The following is a 21,473-nucleotide window of genomic DNA, read 5'->3' on the forward strand; positions in this document are numbered from 1 at the left end:
CACTTTTTCGAAAAAAAAAAAAAAAAACTTCTTATTATATTAAAAAAAAAACTTGACTAAAGATAAACTTTTTCCGCGTTAAAGAATGGCTCTAAGTTTTTGTATCTACTTTTCAGATAATGTTAGGGAGACATTAAAAAAATTCAATTACATAATTATTAAAGAAAAGTTACCTTAGAATTATATTTATAAAAAAAAAAATTGTTGCTTCTGTAAATATTGATCATTTTCTTTTAAAGAGAGCTTATTCAGGAACTTAGTTGGAGTATAGGACTAAGCCTTTATGCCGATAAGTTTAATTTAGAGAAGAGTTAATTAAAGTTGAGTAAAAATTGTTTATAAGGCCTTGTGGGCCGAAATTTTTTTTTTTTTAATTTGATAATAATTTATCTATCAAAATACATTTAATTTTGATTGGATTAATATTCTTTAAGAATGTTTTGTCTATTTCTTACGAGCAAACACAAGCTCGGTAATTTTTAGTGCCTTCTTTTTTTTTCTTTTTTTTGTTTGTTTATTTTGTTTATTTTATTTTTTTTTAAGTATTTTGTTTCTCACAATAATGTACCAATTGCACAAAAGTAAAGAGAAGTTAGTTTTATTTTTGTTATTATTATTATTTCTCGTTGATTACAACGGTTTCGATGAATGAGTAATGTCAGTATAATTAACTCTGTAATTTCGTAGAAAACATTTTAAATTGTTTTTTTTCATCGTGGCCTTCATAATTTTCAAGCGTGACCTTAATGATAGGCAGATTCATCACATTTATATTTTGTTCTTATATTATTAATCCGTGACATGTTAATTAATCTAAAATGTGAGCAATAGAGCTAGTTGCTACTCATATGCACCCTTCTTATTCCAAATAGAACTTTGTTTTACTATCATATCAAGAATAGGCAAAGGCAAAAGGTAACTAACATCACCAACTGGTCTTGCTCTATTGTGTCCACTTCATTTAAATTTTGATCCGACTTAAAGTTTTGATTTGTAAAAGTATTCTGTTGTAATGATTAAGACGGTTCGATTTTAATCGGGTACAAATGCAATCAATGGGGAATTTGGCAACAGTCTATTTACTCTCGTAATCTCATATACCAACTCTGGTACAACGATCTCTGTAGAGTGTAGATAGGGATACATCATGCGCCATCAACTTCAAATCGCCTCGGGGCATTTATTCAAATAGTGTACTAGTTTGCCATTAGATTCACAGAGAATCGGTTTAGGTCGTTCAGTTCAGTAGTTGTGATTTAGTAATTCATTAATCGGACTGTGACTTTTTGCGTGATTACAATGTCACCTACATCTAACTTTGAATATGATTTCGATCATAGGCTTAAAGTGTCAATGAATAGGCTATATATATAGTCATGAGTCATGAGTCATGAGTGTAAATTTAAACAAATCATTATATGGAACTCAGCTGCAATGATCATCTTCACAAGTTATAACACATAAAATGGGCTGTTATAAACAAGCATATAAAAAAACTATTTGGCTACATCTTACAAAATAGTAAAAGTTAGTCTTTCTCTTAATTTTTTGCTCCAATTTTATATAGAAGATCTACCTCAATTATTCTGTTACCTAGAAGGTAAAAAAAAAATACATAAGATGCTCATTTCAAAATGAAGGCCAACTCCTAAAAATATAGGCGCCAAATATCCAAGTGACCAAAACCCGGAAACAAAACAAAAGGATATGAAATGTTTTTGGATTATTCTTATTTCTTGAGAGCATTCATCCTGTCTCTGAGGTAATAAAGCTTAGCTCTCCTGACCTTCTTTCTGTCAAGTATCTTCATTTCCTTAATGTTTGGTGAATACCTGACATGTTTCAAATTAGACAGTACAAGGTCAAAATATTCTTTATGCCACCAGAATGTTTGAAAAATCATATGGGTCTCTATAAAAGATGGAAAACATTTTCCATACACGTGACAGAAAATAAAATAAAAAAAAGGTCAGTTTAGAAGATTTGTTCCCCAACAAAGAATACTAGAACCATTATTAAAAAATTGCATTTTATCCTTCAAGCATCAAAGTTAATACAGATCCAGCACTTCTAGTTTTCACTAACCATTTTCTTTGGAAGAACAAATATTCCATAATTTCTTACCATACCACCAAGTGATACCAGAGGGTAATTTGGAAATTTATCTGAAAAATATAGATGGAGGAAATATGAGGTATGTCAATGTTTTACTGGAGAATATAAGATCTTATTTTGAATGGTGTATGGAGCTGGTCCTTTAATAAATAGAGGCAACCAAAAAACAACACAAGGTCCTCAGTTGCTAGTGATGTATACTATCCCCCCTTCACCTAGAAAATATCTCAATTTCGCACAGACCATAGTAAGTACCTGTTGTGAACTGGCATTTGGTATTTAGATCCATCCTTAAAATACATTGGGTCCCTGAAGTTTCCAGTGTAATATAAGGTCCCTTTATATCAAACAGTTCATCTTCTAGCTTTCACTGATAAAGAAATAAAGACCTAAAGCTTCCATACACTTTCCACTGATCTGGATATTGCAATTTGGAGATGGAACTCTAAAGGTAAATTTACAGTCAAGTCCCTGTGTGAGAGAGATTGACTTGTACAGGAGGTGGGGAATCTGACAAGGAGGAAACAGTTGACCATTTGTTTGTTTTTCACACATCAGTACAATATTTGGCATGTCATTATGCACATGAGAGGAAAACACAGGAAGTTTTGCTCGGCTATATTTGGTTGAAATATAATAAAATGTATTACAATCAAACAAGTCCAAAATATGGGAGATCCTTATCAGCCATGATATCTTCACTAATTAAAATATTAGCTGGACAAACATCAGGTGGCAGCGGGACTGGTACCAGCAAGATACCAGAGAGGGAAGCTGGAACAAAGAGCAATTGTGGCTAGTGTTGCCTGATTGAATTTTAAATTTATAAAAATAAATGTGGCTATGGTCTGTACACTCTTTTCTTACTGTACTGATTGCTTGTGATGTGGTTTACAATTGTAGTAGGGTTAGGTATGGTGGTGGTGTGTGGGTGGGGGGTGGGCTGTTCGTTAGGGCTTTCCTTAGGTCTCTGACAAAAGAAACTGCTTTTCCCAGGAAAAAAAAAACAGAGAGAGAGAAAAATACACCCAGAAATATGATAAGAATATCTTTCCCAGCCGTTCCCTTTCCCATTTTTCTTCCAAAAATGTGCAAACCACTCGTTAATTACTATCCATCTCTACGCAAGCAAGGAAACAAAGAGTTTGGCAATTTTCTTATTACCAAAGAGTTTATTAGTGGAACAAAGTCCATAATTTTCTTCATATTTCAGAGAAGACATGAGATATTTGTTGTTTTGCAAAGATGCACAATAATATTGATATTTTTGCAGGGTATACATGCAAAAGGTGAAACTTACAGAGGAAACACAGACTCAACACCAACACCAGCAACCAGCCTACGCAACCTGAAAGTCGTATTCAACCCAGCATTTCTCCGAGCTATCACGATTCCTTTAAGGGTTGAAACACGCCTCTTGTTCTCGGGCACTTCCTGTTTGAAAAATTAGAGAAACAAGGCATCAGAGGAAATAGCAAATTGGGTTACTAAAGAAGTGCACTGGTTGTGCCAGTGTGCAGTATTTATCTAGTAAGGTATTGACACCTTAGCAGTCATTCTAGGTGAACAAAATTACTACGGATCCAGTACTAGTAATGTACCATTCATGCTTAGTAATGGTACCAGACTATAAAACCATGCTGTACCATTATGCATAGTGCAGGATCAAAATCCATACTCTGGTGCTTGATGCTGGTTCAATGCATCAGTGGCATTCTATATTCAATCCGCTTATCATTGTTAAATAAAAAAATCTTTAATGTCAAATAGGTGGCACCATCACCTAAAACAATTTTTACCAGCAAGATAAAGAATGACCTAGCATACCACTTTTAATTCAACAATACAACCAGGCTGAATATCAGGCACCGCCCTGTCAGAACGCACTTGTTCAACAGCCTCTTTATCCAAAATCTGAAATTTCAAAATTAGGACAAAAACTCTGTCAGTCTTTTTGAGACCATCTAATAAGATGGATTAGCTAGGCTAACAAGGTTATTCAACAAATATAACCCTGCAAAGGGAAAAGAAAATCCATGCCCTGGTAAAAGCACAAATTGCACAAGTATTCCAAACATCATCAAAACTATGTTATGCAATTTTCTCAATGTAATTTTCCCATTAAATAAGAGAGATAATGTATGTATAAGGAATTGGAAAGTAAAAAACATTGGAGATATTGATATGGTTCTACAAGATTTTACAAAAAACACTAGTCCAGTTTAGAATAATAGAGGAAAATCAAGTGTTTGCTGAGAAATTAGCACTCACAGTCATGATTTGTTTTGCCGTTTTATCAAGCCTCTTGAACTTAATACGAGGAGGTGTATCTATTGCTGGAGCAGTAGGCACATCTTCTCCTTCAAAATCTTCATCTGGTTGCGCTGCTGTTGACATGCATCTATTCAATTGGTTGTTTCTGAAGAAGGAACATGTTGCTGTCTGAGATAAAGCCACAACCCCGCTTTTGAAAATATCACTTCTCTGAAGTTCACAAATAATGGATATAATTCACTTCGGTTAAGAAATAGTGCATGAATAAACCTAACATGCCTCGTTCTTGGCAAAACAGGGAATTTATTCTGAAATAACAGAACGATGAAATCAAATTTTATTTTTCATTTTGGTATAAATGTCACGTGCTAGAACCCATCTGAGGACAGTTTGGATTGAATCATACAATTCATCTCATGCATAATGTTGGGCCAGACATGTGGCTCTGTACAAGGATATTACTGTCAGTACAGTATAAACTAATGTTAAGCATCAGTTTGGATAAAAATCCAATATTAATCAACACAGTAACATAAACCCCAATCTGTCTCAATTTAATGTCAATTGACCAGCTACCTAATCTAACTCTGCAATTTGGACACCAAACAAGTAAAGCCAAAGGGAAGAGAAAACAATAAGAAAGGATCAAATAGTGATCAAACCAGCACCGGACCACAAACAAGTTTCTTTTTATATAGGGGAACGAAGTGAGAAGTTTTGCATACCGATAAAACCTTTCGGATTACAGTTGAACTTGTGGTATTTACTTCGCTTCCACTAAAGGTTGTAAGAGATCCCAATTGCATGATCCTCCGACTATAGTCTCCATTTCTGGCTCGACAGTAAGCCCTTAGGAGAGACTGCATCTGTCCAGTGAACAACAGAAATGTCGAATTAGCTTAAAGAATGCAAGTGAGCACCCATAAAGTCATTAGCGATCCTTTCTTTGGGAACAAAAACGATTAAAGATTTCACATTGAAATAGAATGAATACCTTTCAAGAGTTTAGAAATAACACCAACAGCTTGAGTTGAATGTGAAACTTGGAGCTGGCGGAAAGAGAGGGTCAAAACCCTAGCAATAGAGATTTTGGATCCTCTACGGCGAGAACGGGAGGAGCACCTGTGTGGGAATTCCCTGACAACCGGAAGCACTTATATTTTTTTTAGGAGATAGAAATTTTCATTTTATATTAAAATTGAGTCATATACACGTATTCAATTCGAATTATGTTGTCAATGTACAGACAGTATTAATTGAAATTAAAATCCTTAAGATTCGTGTTGCAATGAATTTGAACGGTTTAGATTTATTTCAAAATTAACTCAAATTTTGAGATATCTTAGAGACGTGAATTATTTTTGAGTAGCTAGGTTTTTTTGTGGACAAACCTGAAACCTTACGGCCTGTTAGATTGATTAAATTGGAATAGTGGATGTGAATTATTTTTGCGTTTCCTGCAGGAATTTTTTTTTTTTTATGCTAACAATCAATGTAATAACTAATTGCTGATAAAATATATTATTTTTTAAAGCTATTATATTCGTCTAAGTAAATTTGAAGTAATATAATAATTTGTTTTTCTTATTTAGTCTCCCCTTAATCCTAATAAATGGCTAAGATTTTAGACATCGGAAAGATATATTTGTTCAGAGAAAATATGAACCGTAAAATTGAATTATCTTTTAAATTTCATTAATTCAGTATTCACTAGTTGATTAGTATAACAGCTTTAACAATTCGAAGACCGACTCTCTTTCAATTGTCTTGCATTGCTTTGACAAATTTTACTTCTTAACACAGAGACAACAAACGTTTTTGTCAAAATAATTTAATTTAAAGTTTGAAAATTACAATTTTATGATATTATATTTTGTTATTTCAAAATTCTATGTTATTATTAGATTTTTTTCTGTTTTTATTTAAATGTCGATTTTTTCTACTATATTGTTATTTTAGGATTGAAGGCTGTCTTATAATTTTTTTTAATTAGTTATTGATGTTATCCTAGTACTCAATTTTATATTGCATACTTTGTTACTGTGTTATTCTCTCAAATTGAAGCATGTGAAACCCACATGTAAGCACCTTAGACATCCATACACACATATTTTAGCCTTTGTAGTATCCGCACTGCTGCAATTTTCTAGTAAGATTTCACATAATAATTGCATTATAAAAGTAGTTTCTCCATTATTAATTTCTTTCTATAGTTTCTTTAATTAAATAAATAACTTTTTTTAAGATTTCTTTCTATAGTTTCTAGTAAGATTTCTTTCCATACACATAATTTCTTTCTATAGTTTCTAGTAAGATTTCTTTCTCCATTATAAAAGTAGTTTCTCCATTATTAATTTCTTTCTAGACTCTTCCCAGTAATGGAGCCATCAGGTAACAGGGGTAGGCAGTCTATCTCTGGAATTTTAAAATTGAGTATGGAGTAGTAAATTTTTTTTTTTTTGTTGAAAGAGAAAGTAGTATAAATATGATTGCTCATCTCTATCCTTTGACAATTCAATACTGTAATTCAATCGAATGAATTAAATTGCAAATTGCAACTGATAATTGATTAAAATTGTTGAGTATTAATGTTTTTCTTGATTTTTGTTTAAATCTGATTTAGAATTTGTTGATATTGATTAAAATGATTAAAGTATATAAATTAATTTTGTCCACTGATCAAGTAACCCAAAACTTTTTACCCACCCCTAACTCAAATCCTAGCTACGCCACTAATTCTTCCAATTGTTGATAGCCTCACAAGATCCACAATTTTAACTACATAATTTTACCGTCAAGATGTAAATTTGTATCATGTTATCCGTAATTAAGTATTTACGTATCGTATCTTATCGTAACTAAAATTGCGAAGAATGATAAGCACATATCGTGATCAACCACAACCATGTCTAGTCACATTTTTTTTGTACTTTGACTTGTCATGTACTGAATTGTCTTGTGTCTGTGTCATTCCATACCATACCTTACCTTGGCCAAACCAATTCAGGTGCCGCGTTGCACCTAATCATTTTCTCCATATAGTAATTACAACACGCGAATCAACACACCACATAACACACAGATTACAGAGCGCGTATCCTCTGAGATAGTATTTTACCGGTGCCTATTCGGGGACACTGCAGGAGCCAGTATTATATGAGATTTTTCATATTGTGCAGAACGTACTTGAACGATTGAGATTTTTGAAAAAGTCGCGCAAAATAAGAGATATCTCAGAGGATGTGAATTCTAGATTACAACAGCTGACCTACACGTAGAAATGATATATAAAAATCGTATCGTACTGGGTGTGAACCTTTTTACATATCCACTTACTGCACCAAACCGCAACAACCCTCCTCCTGGTGCAGGATTGGCCACTTGGAGTTGGGAGCATAAAAAAGAGCCCCGGTTGGTGCCAGCTTTTACCCCCAATACGAAATAGTTGGATTAGCAAAATTATAAGTTACATGGCCTAATCAGGCCCAATATTCTTAGCGGCATTGAAATGACTGTAAGTGCGTTGTTTTCTGCATTGAGTTTAAAGTTTGTGAGCAATCATGTAATAAACACTTTTAGAACCACTCACCACTTTTTCTAAGCGGCGAAAACTATGGCGACCTCCAGGCGGCAGGCGTTATGTCGGCTCTTTCTTCTTTATCAACTGGTGATAACAACGCGAGACGTTTCCGTTTAGCTGATCTTGTCATCGTTTTTCGGTGCTTCTGTCTAATGGATCTGGTCACCGCACTTTCCTTCGGTCTCTTGAGGTTTTTATTCAACAAGCAGTTCGTTTTTTCTTCTCTTCTCTCAGATTTTTTTCCCCTCTTTGACAATGAAAGAGTGGGTGGAACGAGTTGTACATATAGTTATTTACTTTCTATGTTGTTATATGTTTTGGCTCGTGTTGGTGTTTGTTATGTGTTTTTTTTCTTCTGCTCCTCTTCTCTCTCTGTTTTTTTTTTTGCTCTCACACTGGCGGCTCTTCATTGAGACCTTTGAATTATGACTATCCATGCCCGGTTGATTCAGTTCCTAATCAGGTTTGATTCAGTGTCTCCATTAGAATCTGAGTGGTGACTGTCTCAGTCTGGTTAATTTAGTTCACAGTCCAATTTGATTCAGTGCCTTCTACGATAAAGTCTGCGAGCATAACAAACTTTGCCCATAGAGGAAACAATCGGTAGGCTTCTATTATTTTCAACAAGCAAGGATAATCAAATTTATGTCACAAGATGCACATACATTTGTGTGTTTTTAGTTTATTTACAGTCATATGCTTTTTCAAGACACTTGTTGTATCATCTTATGTAACAACTACTTTGTAATTTTTTAATAAATGAAATTGTCTATGGGCTTTACACCAAAATAAAAAGTTTTGAGTAATCTAAATTTGTTTTGGGTTCTTTTAGGACACAAATGTACCTCTCCATGGAAATAAATTTGGGGTGATTTCAAAGAATTACACAGTCCTGCAATTTCAAATCCATTCATTCATCTATTTTGAGATTCGTATATAAAAACTATATGTTTTTTTAAGTAAAAATTAAAGTCAAATCACCAAACTATTTAATATTAGAGTAAAGATGTTGTCCCCCTTGAATCTGTCCCCTATCTGTCCCCCTAACAACTTTCATTTTTTATTCTCTCACGTGGTCAAAATCCATCCTTTTCAATCTTCTCTTAGAAAGAAAAAAAAAATTCAACATAACTAAAACTCACCATGTTCTTCTCCTCTACTGCTCGCCACCATCTACCCACGCCGACGGTTGTGATGGCGGTCAAGATCCGGCGAGGCGAGCGTGGTGCATCGTCGAGATCCGGCGAGGAGAGCGTGGTGCACCGTCGAGATCAGACGAGGAGAGCGTGGTGCACCGTCGAGATCTAACGAGGAGAGCAGGGTGCACCGTCAAGATTTGGTGGGGAGAGTGTGGTGCACCATTGGAGGGGGTCCATGCTAGCCCAGCGAAGGTTGTCACAGTGCAACATATGAATACTTTATTAGTTAGATATGAATACTTCAGTTATTATATATGCATACTTCATGTTACATATGAATACTTCTTAGAAGAGGTGGGATGAGAGAGATGAATCTGACTTTGAATTTTGAATTGTATAAATTATTTCGAACATGTATGAATACTTCGTAATCGTCAGTATGAATAATTCTTTAGTTAGATATGAATACTTCATTGTTTTAGATATGCATACTAGTCTGTTGAGAATATTTCTTGGTCCCAATCTGGGCAGGTGTGAATATTATTAGTGTCAGATGTGAATATTGTTAGTGTCATGTGTGAATACTTCATTAGTTAGATATGAATAATTATATATATGAATATTTCATTTGTTAGATATTGAGTACTTCATTAGTTAGATATGAATACTTCATTAGTTAGATATGAATACTTCATTTGTTAGATATGCATACTTCATTTGTTAGATATGCATACTTCATGTTAGATATGAATATTTATTGGAAGAGGTGGGTGAGAGAGATGAATTTGACAATGAATTTTGAATTGTATAAATTATTTCGAACATGTATGAATACTTCGTAATTGTCAGTATGAATACTTCTTGGAAGAGGTGAGGTGAGAGAGATGAATCTGACTTTGAATTTTGAATTGTATAAATTATTTCAAACATATATGAATACTTCGTAATCGTCAGTATGAATACTTCATTTGTTTAGATATGAATACTTCTTTATTTAGATATGAATAATATATAGATTCGCTATAGTGGTCCCCAATCTTGGCAAATGTCGCTTTCAAACGATTGCGGTCCCCAATCCAGGCTGTCACAAGACGTCAGCGGTCCCCCCTGGTCGTTACTGGTCCCCTCCAGCTTGTGTTTACATATGATGAATGCAACTGATAATAAGTATGAATACTATAAATTCATAGGTATGAATACTATACGTTTTGACTATTAATAAAATAACATTAATCTTGCTCTTTGGTGGTAGTTAGCACGTTTTAACTATTTTTTTTTTGTCTTTTAGTGCGGGGGACAGATAGGAGACTGTTAGTCGATCCCTTAATATTATTGTTATTATAATAAAAGATTTTGAACTCATGATCTCTCATATAGAAATCATATGTCTTACCTGCTATATCAAAAACTATTTTTTAAAATTATGTTTTTGAGATTCGTATATTAAAGAAATGAATGAGTGAATTGAAAATTGTAGACAGCAGATTTATTTCCCCACTATAATTCAAAATCAACCACTGTATTTCCTAAAAAAGAAAAAAATAAATAAATAAACCAATGTCAACCACTGTAAAATGGTTATCTTCTGCTTCACCAGTGGCCTCCAAAAGATGAGCGGTGGCCTTTTGGAGAGGCCTAAGAGACGGCATCACATTTCAGTATTCATCTTCAAGCTTTCTCATTCCTGTCGTATACTGTTTTTCCGATTTTGCCCTTGGAAACTTCGGTCCACAATATATATTTTCTTTTCTGTTCTTTTTTCGTTGGTCTACGCGCGAGGACCACAATATATTATTACTTCTGAATGTTTTTGCAGTGTTGTAAAAAACGGATTTAACGACTGTTTAATTATTAACGCTGATCAAAATACACTTAATGAATGTTTGTTTGCAGATGAAAATAATCAATCGGTCGTTTTTTCCGATTAATCGGTAGTTTTACTGTTTAATCGTCCGTTTATTCCCGATTATTCTTGTTTATTTCCGTTTAATTTTGTTTATTTCTATTTATTCCAGTTTTTTTCAGTGAATATTTATTTTTCACATTGATTTTTTTTTTTCCGTGATAGTGTATGATAATAAGTTTTTATAAATCATGTATTGTAATTTTATTTGTGCTTAGACATAAATTTAATATTTTTTATATATGTTTTTTCTTCTTACTCACTTTGAAATTGATTCATTCTTCTGTTATTTATATACCATATATTTTTCTTACTAATTACTGATGTAATTTTATCAATTAGTACGACATATATATTCATTTATAAAACTAAGTTGTCATCATAAATTAAATTTAGTGATTTTATGTCATAATATTTCATTTCTTTCAAATAATATGTTATTAGTATTTGAAAAAGTTAAATTCTTAAATTTATTTTTTTATTAAATAAATGTGTTGCTTATACATTTTAAGTGCTTATGCGTTAGAAAAAAATAAACGTAGTGTCATGTTAAAATTATGGAACTAAGTCAAATTAAGTTTATTTGATAGTTTAATGATTTAAATAAATTATTTTTAATAAATTATGATATATATACATAAATTTAATAAAAATATTAAATTGTTCGCATAATTTCGATTAATCGGCTGCATATCAATTAATCGCTTGACCGTACCTCATCTATCCGACAACCGCATATCGTTATTTACAACACTGTGTTTTTGCTGTCATGAATTCGGCTCTGGCCTCTGGGGTTTATTTTCAAGAGCTTCCCAAATTTCAAATGTACCCATAAAAATTTAAATATATCAGTATAAGTTTTTTTATTTTTTGAAAAATTAAGAAAAAATAATAATATATTCCTTTAGTAAGAATAATCTAAATTCTTTATCAGATTTGATACTCTCAAAACTAGAAAGTAAAGATCCGATAATTTTTTTACAATATTGAACTCTACTACTAATTAGCGCAATCTAATCTTTATTAACGTCTGTAATTTGGCAAGCTCACCAAGCTCTTTGTGAGTTTTAACTCCAAAACTTATCTTCAAATCGCTGAAACCAATATACTTTACAAATAGTGCATTTACATGTTAAATTTATAAACTTTTGAATTAATTTAGTATAAATTTCAAAAAAATAACAAATGAATGAATTAAAATTAACTTATAAATCTTCTATAATTGATCACTTCGCTTTATATTAAATTAAGTTGAAAATATATAAATTTGACATGTAAACACATTACTCATGAAACGGAATAAGTTGAAAATATATAAATTTGACATGTAAACGCATTACTCATGAAATAGACCCGTTTTAACGTTTTGGACAAATCCAATAAATGAGAATCAGTTTTTAATCTAGTAGCAAAATAATATTTTTCGTGTAAAATATCGTATTTTGAAATGTAAATAAGAGATTTTTAGTGGACATTTGAGTCGAATAAGAACTAAAACTCATGTTCCTTTTTTAAAATATATCATATTAAATTCTGATCCTCTTGTGGTATCAAAATTTGAATACAAAAAATAAATAAATAACTTTCAATCCCATCCTGTTTGGATCAGCTGATGCATCAAAGGAATGGCTATTTAAATTTAAGTTAAAGATACACATAAATCGTGAAAGTTTAGCATGAATAATGGTTGGGCTTGAAAATGTATGAATTTTTATAATTATAAAATTGGGTTCCATAAAAGATTGTATTTCAACCTTTACCTTTTCCCTTTTCAACCAACTATTAATTGATATATTTAAATTAATTATAAATTTTAGTGTTGTTTGTTTATTATAAATTTATAATTGAATAATGTAACAATCATCAAAATCTTTCAATTCGGACAAACATGATTACATGAAGTAAATCTGAAATTTAAACGCGTGGCAAGAAACGGGGATGATGAATGCTAAATTACAGTTTTGCCATCAAGATCTACTTGACAGGAAATTGAGGAGAAAGACCAATTCGTTTTTGCTTCAGCTCGAAGTAAGAATTGTTGCTACTTGGCAACATTATATTTTTTTAATCTTTGACCACACCGCAAATTAGTCTCGCTATGACACATGGCTAGACTAAACTAATCGCATTATAATTAAGATTTTGTCTTCTTCTATCATTGAGTACGGTAGTTTAATATGATAACAAGGGTGAGGTACCTAAACAGACTTTGAAGTATTCTTTCGGGCTCACTATATTATTTTATGCTTCGAGCGTAGGAAAATAATGTATCAAACTTTTTTTTTTTTTGCATTTAAAAACCGTAGGTAGATACATTGAGTTACATTCTGAGATAACAACAGGTAGAAAGCCTAATACAAGGTCTACTAATTATGTAACAAAGAATGTGTCAAAACAATAAATTTTTTAGTTTTCAATTCGAGGAACTTTTTCCCTGTTCTAAAATTTTGAATTATGGCAATTGCCGACAACCATAAAGATAAAAATATATTGGAATTATGCAAGTAGAAATATGTGCAAATATTTTTTGTTTCTTCGTATGTCGTTCCTTACAGAAAAAAAATATATATATATATATATATATATAGGGAATAAAATGGTGTGTCAAAGAACGTGTTTTTCCGACCGTTGGATGAACAGCAAATGAAAAGTCAACAAATAAATCGCCATATTGGACGGACATAGTGCTAGCTGCACGGAAAGTTTACATGAATCAGAGAAACTCGGCATAATTGCCAAACCAGGCCACGCGGCGTGGCACTATTGGGGCAGATGAATCTCAGCCTGGTCCATGGTCCACCACGTGCAGCCACACTATAAAACAATGGGGCGATCTTTTGCTTTCTAGTTTCTACCCATAAATTCAATAGATCTATCCGCTACACAGAACGCCGCACATTCCTAGACGTCGAAAAGACAGTACCAAAAGGGCCAAGAAACTTAACTCACCTGGTCCGTGAAAATATTTTACCAGTACAACCGGTACAGTAGTGTACTAGAATCGATCAAATCATTGACTGTGTGATATCAAAATTCGCGAATACGTTTGTTGTCTTAAAAATTGAAGCTGTTAAAATAAAAGCTAAAGCGACAAGTAACAATTTATTAAAAATGAAAAATCTAAATTTGCATGCTTTGTGATACAAAAATTCACTGTGTTATTACTGCAACATGGCCCCATGTTTCTCTGTACAGAATACACAGGCTCAATCAAAAAAATTTAATATAGTTTGTATAAACTAAAACGAAATGAAACGAAAGACAAAAAAAAGAAAACAAAAGATGAAGTAAACATAATCGGTTTCCATCTTTCATGGCAAACATTTTAAGAAACACGTTATACAAAAATAAGCACTTATTTTTCCTCCGTTGATCATGATCCAAGTCATAAACAGATCATTTATCCATTACCAGATCAACGCAACTCCTTTCGGTTTTCTTCTTAGTATAACAAATCAATTCTCTTCATCATCCTCCTCCCTATCCCTCCTTACTGCCCCAAACTTCTCAACCAAAATATCAGCCACCAATGGCACCAAATCCTTACATGGCACTGCTTTTTTATACACCTCTCCCAAATGTGAATCACTCCCAATTCTGCCTCCTAAGAAAACATCAGCCCCTTCCACAATTTTCCCTTCTGAGTCCCGGGTCATGCACCCCATAAATCCTATGTCGGCCACCTGCACTTGCCCGCATGTATTCGGGCATCCTGTCCAATGCATCCTGACCGTCTTAGGGACTGACACTAATCTCTCCACTTCCTCTGTAACCTTCAAAGCCCTAGCCTTTGTTTCAATAATTGCCTGGCCACAAAATTGGTTCCCCGTGCAAGCAACCAAGCTCTTCATTAGTAGGGACGGTTCTGGGGAGAATTTCTTGAGTAATGGTTCTTTCAAAAGTTGTTCTACTTTTGAGTTCTCAACATTTGGTATTATGATGTTTTGTTCTACAGTAAGACGGAGCTCACCAGAGCCATACTGGTCAGCTAGGCGGGCCAGCTCAACCATGTCAGAGGCTTGTACGCGGCCCACGGGGATGTGGAGGCCCACAAAAGAGAAGCCCGGTTGCTTTTGGGGGTGGACTCCAAGCAAGTCCCTCCTCTCCCATTTCTTGTCTATGAGGTCTTGTTCTGCGGCACGTTCAAGTTCCCCTCTGGGCATTCTCTTCGCCACCTCTGACCTAAACACTTCTATGCCCTACATTTGGTAACAAAAAGAGAAAATGTCATAACCAAATTTCCCAAATTTTTTTAATGCCATTAGTGGACAGATATAAAGGAACTTACAAGTTCATCAATTAGCCACATCATCCTTGTCCTTTGTCGGTTGCCTCTGTTGCCAAGGTCTCGATATGCCTCGAGAATTGCTTTGCACACAGGAATCACATCATCGCCTGGGACCCATGCATCAAGTGGAATAGCCTCTTCACACCTCTTGGGACTAAAGAAACCCCCAACTAGCAGGTTGAACCCAAATTTACGGTTCTTCATCGCTGGCATGTAAGCCAGGTCGTTGATATGAGGATGCTCATAAAGATCATGTGAACCAATCACACAAACATTCCACTTTCTCGGACTATAATTTAAAAAAAAAAAGTCACGGAATGAATACATTTAATTTTAATTCTGTGAAATATTGAAAAATCATAAATGCCGATGTTGCAAATTAATATGACTCACAGGTTGGTGATCTCCGGGTTGCCTTTAGAATTTCCAGTTATATATGATGATAGAAGATTCGTATACGGTCGTGTATCCACAATCTCATGCGGGTCGATTCCTGCAAGCGGGTTTCCAACAGGGTTTCTGACATTGTCCATGCCACTCTGAAGGCTGGTGAGGCCAACGGCCACAAGGCCGTCCAAGATGGCCGGCACATCTGGCAATGTCACACCTCTTATCTGCCAATTCTGGCGAGTTGTCACATCAGCACAACCCTGATCACCATATGCTGCTATGACCCCAGCAAGGTATCGTGTTTGTTCACTCGTAGTAACACCATTTGGGAGTTTTAATCTCATCATGAACCTTCCATCTGCAATTAAAGGAGGCATGTAAGTTTCCCATTACATTATAAAAGAAGCTAGTTGACTAATATTTGCTTTTCTTCTTCTAAGCTTTCATCTTATTATTTTTATTGGACAACACAAATTACCATGCTCTGTGAGCCACAGAGATACCTTCTATGGAGTATGGAAAATATACTCAAATTGATACTATACTAGCGTTACAAATTAATTTTGCTGTTCTTTGAAAGTCTATACTGGTGTTAAGAAATAACTCTTTTGTTCAAACAGGAATACAGGATGTACATTAAAATGCGTACTAGCAACGTCCTTAGATTACACTTTTTCTTGACAAGGCCATATTAATTAATGATGCCATTTTTCCTAATTAATTCCTTGGAATTGATGGGGGTTAAAAAAAATTAAATAAATAAAAATAGAAGAATTACATTGTTGCTTGCGGCGATGGAATAAGCCGAGCCACTTGAGCCTGACATCAACATCATCCTTACTAAGCTTCGACTTGTCAATCTCCTCCATTGGCACGGCCGCAAGCTCATGAATTCCTCCCTCCATGAAAAGTGACATCGGCTCCTTAGCCAGCTTGACTTTCTCTTGAGGGTTAATCCCGGTCCGATGCTCCTCCTTCAGAACCCAAAATCCTTTCTCCGTCTTCTCCACTCTTGACTCCAGCCTGCTGGGCTCGACAGCTGTCGATGATTCTGCAGGGGTTCTCGTCGCAGCCGATAACGAAGTGGGACGGCGGTGCGGCGTGGAAGGCGGGAAGAGAAGTCTTTGAATTGAGGTGGAAGAAGCCATTGTTGGTGAAATGATGTTGCCAAGTGAATGGTAGATGCCATTTCGAAGTGACTTTGTAGGAGATGAGCGGTGGCCTTTTGGAGAGGCCTAAGAGCCAGCATTGAGCATCCCATTTCAAAATTATCTCCTCAAGCTTTCTTATTTCTGTTGGCTCTTGGCTGTTGTACATGGCTTTTCCGATTTTGCCCCCCAGAAACTCCGTCCACAATATATATTTTCTTTTTCTTTTCTTTTTTTTCGTTGGTCCACAAGGACCACAATAGATTGTTACTTCCGTTCTGATTGCTTGTGCTGTAATGTCCTTTAAATATATCAGTAAAAAGGAGCTAAAATAAAAAATAAATAAATAGGCGCTGAATAAATAAATATTTCGTAATTTTATTTTATGAAAGAGACTAATAAAATATTTTTATAGAAAATAATAATTTGGAAGGACAAAACTGAAAATTTTCAATTTATGGTCTCTTAAAAATATAAGTTTTTAAGAAAAATAGTAATTTATCTGTTCAGTAGACGTGTTTGATTAATCTAATGGAAAAGAGCAAAATATGTTATGGGGAATATCATATCCTAAAGTTTAATGATTGAAAGTTAAATTATTTTCAAAGTTTTCCAAAAGACAAGTAGTTATTTTCCTAACAGCATCGGTAAAGTATAATTCTTTTAACTAAGTTGGTTGATAAAAATTAGTTTCTGTTGAAAGAATATTAGTTTAAGAATCTCTTTCTCAGAGAATTAATACTTCGAACACCGAAATTTTTATTAATATCCAAAAAAAAATTCAAAATTTCTAAATCTACATTCCATTTGCAAAAATATCGGAATGTACCCAAACCGTAAAATTATTTCCCGGATCCAGCCCCTCGATCCGCAAAAATAATTTTCTAGATTGGAGAATTCTCTTTCTGGGAAATAATTTCCCGGATATAAGATTATCTGATTTTTTTTAATTAAATAGAAAATGTTATGATTTATTATTTTTTGTATCAAAATATTATAAATATTTTTATATTTTTTGAAAATAGATGAAACACTATATAATTAAATTTATTAGAAAAATTGCGACAAATAACCCGGTTTAACATTTTTCATGTCAAATTTTTGCGGCTGTAAGAAAAATTAAAATATTTTTTTGTGTGTTTATGAAAAAAAAATAAAAATATTTTGGATCTGAGTTATTGACCCCGGTTCATAAGTCACTTCTGAGAAAATAAAAAAAATATCATGGTCCTTCTATTTTTGAAAAACCACAATTTGATCTGACATTTTGACAGAGCCGAAATGATTCATATATTTTTTTTTTCAAAAAAGATGTAATATCGTAGAATTTGAATGTACTAAAAGGACTACAATATTTTTTTATTTATTCAAAATTGACTTTGAACCGGAATCAATAATTCAGATTCAATTTTTTTTCAGTAACATACATAGAAATATTTTAATTTTTTTATAACAACAAAAAATTCCCGCTTAAAAAATGTTGATCCGGATTATTTGTCACAATCTTTCTAATAAATTCAATTATATAGTATTCCATCTATTTTCAAATAAATATAAAAATATTTCTAATATGTAAATACAAAAAAATAAATAGATCATAACATTTTCTTCTTAATTAAAATAAAAAAAATAAGAAATTTCTAAATCCGGTAAATGATTTCCCGGAATTGGAATTGGATTTCTATGAAATAATTTTTTGAAAAGTTAAACCTGGATCCGAGAAATTATTTTGTAGATTCAGATGTTGGATCTGGAAAATTAATTTTTCAATAATGAAATTTTTGCAAATGGGGTATAGATTTGGAAATTTTGAATTTTTTTAATATTAATAAAAATTTTGGCTTTGAATACTAGAAACCAAAGTTCCTATGATTTTAGTTACAATTTTGACCAACATTAGTTCAATTTATTATTCATTAATGTCTGTAATTTAGCAAACTAGATAAATTAAATCATATTTTCACATATTATATAATACTATATGTGATAATTATTAATATATTTTGATAAATATTTTATACTAAATTAGAATCAGTTTTTTTATCTATTGACAAAAACCAAAACTTTTGTATAAAATACTGCATATTTGAAATTTAGATAGAAATTATAACGTACATTTGAGTCATATTCCCATCTTATATTAAATTCGAATCTTCGGTTATATCAAAACTTGAAAACCAAAATAGGAAAAAAAAAACAGGGTATAATTTTAGAGCTAAAATAAATTAGAGGCTAATGTATTCGGACATATCCGTAAATTCACAGCTGGTTGGGCGGAATGTGAAAACGAAGATTCCTGATTCTCATGTACATAATTAACGAGGAGATCAAAGACTAAAGAGGCGGCTCAAATAATATCCAACGAATGCGGCGGCCTACTCTAGCCACGATCGAATTCGTATCCTCTGAGATATCTCAAACTTTGCGTGCCTTTATGGAAAATCCCAACCGTTTAAATACACTCTGCACGAATCTCAAAGCGTACATAATGCTGACCCCTACATCACCCCCGAATAGGCACCGGACACGTTGGTCACGCAAAAGTTGAGATATCTCAGAGGATACGCACTCGCCACGATCCCATAATAAATATAATCCACAAATAAAGAAAGAAAAAGCGTCTCCTGGACCCATGAAAGGGCGCCGATCGACTGCTCCGTGGGTCAGCCCGTACACCGCGCGTTGTAAGTTCCTGTGGTTGGTTCAATTTCCAGAGTGCGTATCCGCTCAGGTACCTGAGGTGCAATTTAAAAGAACGAACGGTCCAGATTAGTTCTATTCAAATTAAACTTAATTCGGTAGTACTGTAGGGGATGCTTTAAGATTCGTGCAAAGTGAAATGAACGGACTGGACTTTCAGCTTGCACCTCAGGTACCTCGGGTGATACGGATTCCAATTTCCTGGGTTCTTATTGGAAAATTGAATCTAGGGGTACTTTTCCCAATCAGCTGTTTGACAGCTTGTCTTTGTTTTTCATTTCAGAATTTTAGCAGTTTTTTTATTCCGACTTTAATTTTCATGAGAGAAAATAATTGAGTCGTGCTCCGTTTTTTTTCTTTCTCTTATTATAATTTTCTCCTTTCTTGAATTCAAACGCTCCAATTTCGCAAGCTCTCCAATGGATGTTCCAATTATTACTCTTGCTTATGCTTCAATTAACTCTTTTTTGTTTTTACGGTAATTTTGTAAATTAATTGTTTTTTCTTAAATCATAGTCTGAGGGTCAAGCCATCCAATAAATTTTCAAATTTTTGTATATATCATAGAGAATTTTTTCACTTTGTGAACTTTAAATACATGACCTCTCACATAAGAGCCAATGTACCTTTATCACTATATCAAATGCAGATTCTTGTAAATTAATTGTTGAAGACTTTTGTTTGATAAGCCAAAAACTAATTATACAAAACATAATTAAACAATACAAAAGTTCTAATTAACACAGCTTAAATATGTTAATATGTAAGATTTGAAACTGAACAATATAAACAACACCTTGCATATATAGTGAATTTAGTTTTTCATTAGGAGGGTTCAAACTCATGCTTTTCATGTCTCATCGTGTGTCTCATTTTTTATATCTTCTTGTTCAAAGTTTAAAATGTCGATTCGAGCTGCTCAACATTTTATCCCTATTAAAATATGTTTGGAGATCAAAATTTATATTTGTTTTGAAACTTTTTTACTATTTTTTTAGATAGACACAAAATCACTATTTTTCAGATGGTTGAAAAACAATGATTTTGTACCTACCTTAAAAAATAGTAATTTTTTTTCAAAATAAAATAAAATTTGGTTTCCAAGCAAATTTTAATATGGAGAATCAAGTAAAGCTATTCGGATCAACAATTTGAACTTCAAAAACAGAAATATAAGATAAGAGGCGCAATGAGGTATGAAATACATGAGACATTTGAACCCTCATCTTTATAAATATAATTATTGATGTGTAACTACACATTAAAATAGTTGAGAATATAATATGTACAATTATAATAATCTGAATTAGTGCCAAGTATCAATGCACTTAACAAAATTTAATGTTAGCGTAACTTCTTTTTAGAAAAAAAAAAATTGTAAAAAAGAAAAAAGAAAAAAAACAACTTTAAAAAAAAAATTCAGTACTGATCGAACACCTACATTTTTTTTTCAAAATAAAAAAAAAAATATTCTCATTTTTATATGATTATATCTAAAGATTCTTGGCTCCATAAAATATCTCTTTGCCGAGCATGCTCTAAATATTAATGGCTTAATACAATTATTATATGTAAAATAATTCACGTGTACTAGGATACTGGCTTACATAAAACTCGACTTGCTTATCCATTTATTTATTTTTTCTTAATTCAAAAGGAGAAAAAAAAAGGTTGGTATAACATGATATTACATGGGAAATATTAACAATTGTATCAGATACAATTACAATATCAGTCGGTACCAGTACCACACTTCCGATTGATCTCTTTTGCACAGCTTCATTTCTCTCTCTAGTTTTCGTTCCGACCCCCTTTCTTCCGATTCTTCTCCCAATTCGATGAACTCAATACGAGATCAAGTATGTCACCTACATTTGATGAATGTAATTAGGGGCTATAAAGAAAATGGTAGATGTAAAAATACTTATGTAAAAAA

The 21,473-nt window shown here is 33.0% G+C and overlaps 2 protein-coding genes across 3 annotated transcripts; both read right to left on the minus strand.

Moving 5' to 3' along the window:
- Nucleotides 1–1,395: 1,395 nt before the first annotated feature.
- On the minus strand, nucleotides 1,396–5,542 carry LOC144564814 (large ribosomal subunit protein bL19c-like). Of its 2 annotated transcripts, none has more exons than XM_078314415.1 (6): nucleotides 5,384–5,542; nucleotides 5,115–5,255; nucleotides 4,387–4,599; nucleotides 3,943–4,029; nucleotides 3,416–3,549; nucleotides 1,396–1,832 (listed from the first exon to the last, which is right to left on the minus strand). In XM_078314415.1, the coding sequence occupies exons 2-6, from the start codon at nucleotides 5,253–5,255 to the stop codon at nucleotides 1,730–1,732; spliced, it is 678 nt and encodes a 225-aa protein (XP_078170541.1). In that variant the 5' UTR covers nucleotides 5,384–5,542; the 3' UTR covers nucleotides 1,396–1,729. The 2 variants fall into 2 exon arrangements, with proteins under 2 accessions (XP_078170541.1, XP_078170542.1); XM_078314416.1 differs by having other exon boundaries at nucleotides 5,124–5,255; nucleotides 5,384–5,532.
- Nucleotides 5,543–14,145: 8,603 nt separating this feature from the next.
- On the minus strand, nucleotides 14,146–16,935 carry NIR1 (nitrite reductase 1). Its single transcript, XM_078314404.1, has 4 exons — nucleotides 16,468–16,935; nucleotides 15,693–16,047; nucleotides 15,300–15,588; nucleotides 14,146–15,210 (listed from the first exon to the last, which is right to left on the minus strand). Exons 1-4 carry the CDS (start codon nucleotides 16,835–16,837, stop codon nucleotides 14,467–14,469), a joined length of 1,758 nt encoding a protein of 585 aa, XP_078170530.1. The 5' UTR covers nucleotides 16,838–16,935; the 3' UTR covers nucleotides 14,146–14,466.
- Nucleotides 16,936–21,473: the final 4,538 nt, after the last annotated feature.

This window comes from Carex rostrata, chromosome 13 (genome assembly GCF_964058835.1).
Source record: "Carex rostrata chromosome 13, lpCarRost1.2, whole genome shotgun sequence".
NCBI classification, from domain to species: Eukaryota; Viridiplantae; Streptophyta; class Magnoliopsida; order Poales; family Cyperaceae; genus Carex; species Carex rostrata.

Coding starts and splice junctions, on each gene's coding strand:
- NIR1 (XM_078314404.1), bottom strand. CDS start 16,837: ATGGCTTCTTCCACCTCAATTCAAAGACTTCTCTTCCCGCCTTCCACG. Junction 16,048..16,467: donor CCATCGCCGCAAGCAACAAT/GTAATTCTTCTA, acceptor CTTTAATTGCAG/ATGGAAGGTTCATGATGAGA. Junction 15,211..15,299: donor TGTGGCTAATTGATGAACTT/GTAAGTTCCTTT, acceptor TACCAAATGTAG/GGCATAGAAGTGTTTAGGTC.
- LOC144564814 (XM_078314415.1), bottom strand. CDS start 5,255: ATGCAGTCTCTCCTAAGGGCTTACTGTCGAGCCAGAAATGGAGACTAT. Junction 4,600..5,114: donor TAATCCGAAAGGTTTTATCG/GTATGCAAAACT, acceptor TGTGAACTTCAG/AGAAGTGATATTTTCAAAAG. Junction 4,030..4,386: donor CGGCAAAACAAATCATGACT/GTGAGTGCTAAT, acceptor TTGAAATTTCAG/ATTTTGGATAAAGAGGCTGT.